The sequence below is a fragment of the Rhodamnia argentea genome, chromosome 10 (assembly GCF_020921035.1).
Source record: "Rhodamnia argentea isolate NSW1041297 chromosome 10, ASM2092103v1, whole genome shotgun sequence".
Lineage (NCBI taxonomy): Eukaryota > Viridiplantae > Streptophyta > Magnoliopsida > Myrtales > Myrtaceae > Rhodamnia > Rhodamnia argentea.
The window spans coordinates 14,015,639-14,022,032 of NC_063159.1; the positions used below are offsets into that span (position 1 = coordinate 14,015,639).

Genomic DNA, 6,394 nt, shown 5'->3' on the forward strand with positions numbered 1-6,394 from the left:
AAGCGTCTGAACAATCAAATAATAATCACTTGCTAATGCAGTATCCTAGTAATCGCGTTGTAGGGACGGTTTTTGCAGTCGCTTAAATGAAAATGCTTGTGAACCGGGCCAAAATGTAAAATCAGGAAGAATGTTAGCTCCACTACGCTATGTTGCTGTGGGTGTCCACATCGATGCTTTCTAACTACCAAACAAGATGCATGGCGACAAACCTACCCTAGAAATACAACATCAAGACCAAGGAGTAGGAACATAGTCCTATGAATATGATGCCAAGAAATATTCACATTCACCATCCAAGAAAGGAAAAAAAGGACAAATCGCAATCCCATCCCTCTCTCTTTCCGAGCTGTGGCGGTCGTTTTCTTTCCCTCTGAAGATTTCATTGATCATTCCCTCTCAATTCTGATCTCTTTGTCAGCGATTGGAGGACCTAAAGGCACCGAAAGGTGTCCCCCGCCAATAAAAGAGCGACTCAAATTTCTTCTCAAAGCACACCTACTCTGCCCCCTTTTATCTTTGTCTGTCTATTTTCCCCCGTTTTTCCCAAAAGGAAAAGGAAAAGAAAAGTGCAAAAGCCACGACTTTCCAAGGGAAATTGCTTTCTCAGCCGATCTTGGCATCGACCCAGAAAAGTGTAGGACGTAATCATGAACGCCCTCATATCTAATCAGGAATTTTGTGCTCTGTATTTGGCCCATACCCCAACAGGATGAGCAATCTCAAAATGCAAATAACGTGCTCTGTTTTTCCACTTGATATAAAAGAGTGCCAACTCGATTCCCCATCAGAGCCACCTTCGACTTACATTCCCTGTAACTTGTCACATCCAATCTATACCCACGTGGAGAGGGAACGAATCAAGAACGATAACATTCACCTCAACCTCATCTTCCACTGAAGCAAGATCCACCAAGCTCTTTGAAAGTGTTCTTGATAAGTGTAAACCGCTGGTATTCTCATTAAAGAACATAATATGGTTGGTTTTTCCAGGAAAAAGAAAAGAGCTTTCACCCATCCACATACCAGTCCCAAAGTGTGATCCATTGGTGCAACATGGGAATCCACAATAGCACGGCTTTCCATGACCCTCTTCAATAATTAACTGATCGACAAGCAAGACAATTATGAAGAAGCTTTCAAGGTTTAAGAGAGAGAGAGAAGAGAGAGAGAGAGAGAGAGCAATCACAAAAGAGGGATTACATGAGGAAACAAAAAATAAAGGTATTAAAATGTTTGATGGATTGTTACATCAAGGGATCACAGCTTCTTCACTTTCTCTACTCCCAGGAGTAACTGGTGAACTCAGTTATTGGTTTCATACTACAACACCAGACATATCACATCCCCCTCTAACTTTCATTCTCACAAAGATTGAGAAAAAAAAATATCCTCCAAAGAAAAATGTTCATAAACTCTCTTTTGATCTTCCCCCACGGGGCGCAGATGAATCAAAAGAGCAAAAGAATGGAACAAACATTAGTCCCCCAGTTCCATTTTTAATGAAATATGATAGAAGGCAAAAAGGAAACGACAGTAATACGGACCTAAAAATGGAAATATTAGAAAGGAGAACACCTAACCTGGGTATAGTTTCTCTTCATAACCCAGAGGGTCCTCCTATTTTTTCCCTACTTTCTGTTGTAATAGAATGATAAAATGGTTAAAAATGAATTCCGTTTCTCCAGTGACTTCACTTATCCCTTCCCCTGCCTTGTTATCTTCTTCCAGACCCACCACCACCATCAAAAATTCCCAGACAAAACATAGTATTTACCAAAAAAACTTTCCGCTGTCTACTTCCTCAAGACCATGTAGGAAAAAAAACAACCTAGTTTTGCTGAGCCACGAGCGGATCAAGCTGCATTTGTTGGAGCCATGCTCCTAACACTTCGTGATCAACTGATTCCATCTGCGAGCTGATACTCGGAGCCTCACTGGAGGAAGCAGGGGCTGGAACACCAGAGAGAGTCGACGAAAGCTTTTCTTTCATCTCGGTAGGAGATTCCTTAACGAGTGATTGAACCCATGAAAGATCGGGTTCCTCGCCATTGTTCCCAAGCTCAAACGAATTGGACCTGCGAAGCTTACCTAGTTCATCTGCACTTACAGCCCAGTCGGGTATCCCATTTGTAGTTCCCCATTTCGACCAAGAACCCACGGGGGAACCCACAATGGCAGCTGAATTGGAACCAAGCTCACGAGAGCTCAGGCTGCGTAATTGCTGCTGCTGTTTCTCTCGTTGAGCTAACATTGACACACGAGAACTCATAGGAGAGATGGGATCCATGTTACGAGGGGACATTCGCCCAGATTGAACCCCAAAAGACGCTTGCAGCAAAGGATGGTCGACACTTTTAGGAGAAAAGGTTGTGTTGATGGGTGACAACATGCTCTGCTGCTGCTGCTGAAACTGATTGATAACTGCAGATTTGTGCGTTGGCGAAAAAACAGCAGAAGCCAGTGCTTGATCAGCGTAGCGAGGGGATGAGCTCTCGGCAGAGAAGAGATCATCAAGGTTTGAAGGCGTCAAAGTTTTCAACCGACCAGAACGGTTCAAGGAATTAGGACCCATCGATTGTTGTGAAAGGACGGATAACTCATTTAATAGCTGCTGCTGCTGCACATCATAATCTGACAGCAAGTCAAAATCCTCCTGAAGAATATCTCTCGCATTAAGAGAAGATCTCAAGCGGCTGGACTGAAGATTGCTTCCAGGAAGATGCAAAGTTGGGACATTTTGCTGGGGCCAGGGAACAGATGGGTGTGAAATACCATTAGCAGATGGAGACATGGGAGGAGTGAAGGGTGAAGGGGACATAATGGATACCGACGATGGAGAACCAGGTAAGAGGCTCATGGCTGCAGCAAAATCCATGGCAGCAGCTCCAGAGGTACTTGAGCGAGGAGATGGGACAGCAGAACCAGTGGAGACATACAATGGACGCAGCTCTTGCTCCGTGTGGGCAAAGAAGCACACTCTCCGAGCACAACTTGTACCATCCTTGCATAACCGAGTCCGATACTGGGCAGGATGGAGCCAGCACTCAAAAACACCATGAGCATACTCACACATATCTCCACGTCTACAAGCACCCTTCCGAAAATCGGGGCAAGGGACACAGCTGTAGTGGAACTTCCTTGGATCCCTTCTACGGGCATTTTCCCCCGGATGAACAAAGGGACACTCCGTCCAATCATGGGAGTAAGCTCGTGAACAAGGGCGCACTTTAAAAGAGTACATCCGAAATTCATCCGTGGAGTAAATGCTATTCTTGATATCGGGAAGAGATGGATCCACAGGGTATTCCTTCTTTTCTGATGCATAGGGAACAGGAACATCACTTAGCTTTGAGTTCTTGGGTGAAGAACAATTAGCAGACGCTGGGGAACCGTTTTCCGGGGAAGATGAAAGTGGGGGAGAGGTTGAATTGGAAGTGGCAACGGACACTCTCAGACTGCGTTCACTTACAGATCCTTCGGTTGACAAGAGCTCTTCAAGAGTGAATTTAATTGAAAGGAGCTTTGGAGGAACAACAATAACATCCACAGGCCGGTGACCACTAGCATCTGCTAAACTTGGGTCAGCACCAGCTGCCAGGAGCAGCTTCACAGCATCGACAGCATTCAAAGCACCACCTGAGGCAGCACAGTGAAGGGCAGTGCTTTTGTCTGTGCCACAGGTTCGATTCACATCAGCATCAGATAGGCAAAGAATGAGTTTCATTACATCAACACTACCATATGTAGCAGCCACCATAAGAGGAGTTCTCTGCATATTGACCATCTGCTTCAAACCCTTTTGACGACCATACCAATACCCAATCTCATCCACGCCCGTAGGATCACGTTCCACGCATCGTCTGAAAGATTCTGTGTCATTATTAGCAGCAAGCTCAAGTAAACTGGCAAAGGTGTCCTCAGTCTGAATGGTCAGTTGACTCATGGCTGAGGACGGGGTCTTCTTCCTCACAAAAAAGGGAATACTTCAGTGCAGATCGAATGGGGAGTATTACCACACCAATCACCTGCACATGCTTTCTTAGTCTGAAATAAAGAGGAAACTATCAGCTTTTCCCACCACCATGAATAGCAAATAACAATATCAAGACCCAAAGCTCAAGGTATCCACAATATCAGCATATAAGGCGAATGATAGGTAAAAAAAAAATTGGAAAATAGATTCACTGATTTGGTGACAAAAGAAGATTTCAGACCTAAGAGGCTGAACTGTTAAAGAGTAGTGCAAAAACAATTGGCAGTTTCAGCAACACCAATCCCAATAAAGAAGCCCTAGAATACAGACTTGCTCCATATTACATGAGGCAATAAGAAACTTAATCAAGTGACATCAGTACCCATCTATGAGAAGTAAACACTGAAAACATAACCTACTAATAAGAATGTTCAGCAGGCGTTTTAATCGCCAGGGCCATCAAAAGGGGCCAAGAAAGTCAACAATCGAACTAAGCATTTGCCGAAATTTTCTTCATTTTCCCATCAATTCGGATGTCAGCCAAACAACTTCAGACACAACCAGAAGCTTAAATCGATTCGATATTCCAGTTGCAACAATCGCCCCCTTCTCCAATGTTTCCAGAGCTAAAGAAATAGCAGAAGCAGCACGGGTATCACTTCACTTCAACAGATTCGAGAACAAAAACAGACAAATCATGTTCCCCCCCCCACCCACAAAAAAAAAGGAACTTTGTTTGAAACAGAACTCAACCTGAAGCTGAACATCTGGCTAAATCTATTTTCACTATCGGCCCCAAAGAAATGATAAAAGAACCCATCTTCATTGTGTACCAGTCAGCACAACAACAAAACTAACACTCATCACACACGACAAGAGAAGGTATAACCAAAGGAAGCGAAACAACAATGAGGGTCTCACCCAAATCCACAGGAAATCCTTATTTACAGGAAAAAGAAGAGCCGGAGCGGGAAAGGAAAACCCGCAAAAACAGCAAAAATGGAGACAGACAGAGTGTTCCTCGGAACCAAGGCAGCGCAGATCAGAGCTCGACTCGCCGGAGAACTAGAAAACCTTCGCCTAATACCAAGCAAGAGACATCTCAAAAAAAAAAAAGCAAAAAGAAATGGAGCAAAAACCCACCCAGATACCTCCGCATGCGGACCAACGACAACCACCAAAAGAGATCTTGCAGAGGTAAAACGCAGAGCGATCGAAGCGAATCTTACCGATTGAACTAACCCAGCTCACTGAGCAAGAAGAGACCTCGCAGATCTATAGCCACTGGCCCCTTCAGTCCAAAGCAGAACGACGGATTGCCCCCACAAAAAAAAAAAAAAAACCGAGCTTCACAGTGATACCCAGAAGGGAGGAAGGAAAAAGAAAAGAAAAAAGAATTAAACTTTCTCAGAAGCTCGCAACGAAGAGAGAGAAACAGAGAACCCTGTCTATCAAGGAAGAGACTTTGTTAGACGCAGAGAGAGAGATAGAGAGAGAGAGAGAGAGAGTAGAGAGGCCCCTCTTTTGTTGTTCTTCGTCTTCCATCTCTATTCCCCAAGTCCTTCCTCCTTCTTCAAGGGCATGCGCAGGGAAAAATTTAGGCAAAAATGAACTGTTGAAAAAGAAAAGAAAAAGAAAAGAAAATTATTGACCTACTTTTTTTTTCAATTTTTTTTTTTTTTTTCATTATTGGTTTCTGGGGTTTAGATAAAATCGCCTATCCAATTAGAGTCTGGAGGGGAAAAATTTTTAAAGGAGAGAAGCAGGCGCACCGGGACGGACAATCTCCCGAATTAATTAATCCAATTCTCGGCGTGAGCCATTTTGCGGGTATTTATAGCCGAGGGCAGACACGTCATCGCGTGCGAATCCGGGGGCAAAACCGTAAATGCCGCCGGCGGGATCTCATGCGGTCGGCGAGTTGTCGAGTTCCCATTGGGAGAGGGTGGATCGGGACGGTGTCGTTCGCTAAAGGTTTTTGCGGAGGCTCTTGCAAGAGGATTTTAACCCCGCCCTCCCGTCGTCTTTAAGGTCAAATTACGTGGAAATTCAACCCAAATTCACCCCACATGACGGGTTTAAATTCGGGGTGTGGGGGGAGGAGGGGGAGCGTTCCCCTGCGGTCGGGCCTACGGAACGAGGCCGCGCCACGTGGAGTCGCGGCTCCACGCTGAGCAAAAGCCTCCGTGCATTTACGAGATTGTCCTCGCAGAGTTTCTAGAGAGGAGCCCGTCTTATCCACTCAGTCAACGACACGTGAGCACGAGGACTGGTCCCCGTAAAGCATTGAATTAAAAAGTGTCGACGACTTGGGCTAGTTGACATCATTCGAAAATACGACTCAAATTCGATATTGAACAACACTAGCCAAATTAGACCCGATTTTGTCTAAATTACCACGTATATCGAGAACAAATA

The 6,394-nt window shown here is 44.8% G+C and overlaps 1 protein-coding gene across 1 annotated transcript; it reads right to left on the minus strand.

The window, feature by feature from the left end:
• Positions 1–1,199: 1,199 nt before the first annotated feature.
• Positions 1,200–5,751, minus strand: LOC115734039 (zinc finger CCCH domain-containing protein 30). The gene is made up of 2 exons (XM_030664631.2): positions 5,206–5,751; positions 1,200–4,047 (listed from the first exon to the last, which is right to left on the minus strand). Exon 2 carries the CDS (start codon positions 3,944–3,946, stop codon positions 1,832–1,834), a length of 2,115 nt encoding a protein of 704 aa, XP_030520491.2. The 5' UTR covers positions 3,947–4,047; positions 5,206–5,751; the 3' UTR covers positions 1,200–1,831.
• Positions 5,752–6,394: the final 643 nt, after the last annotated feature.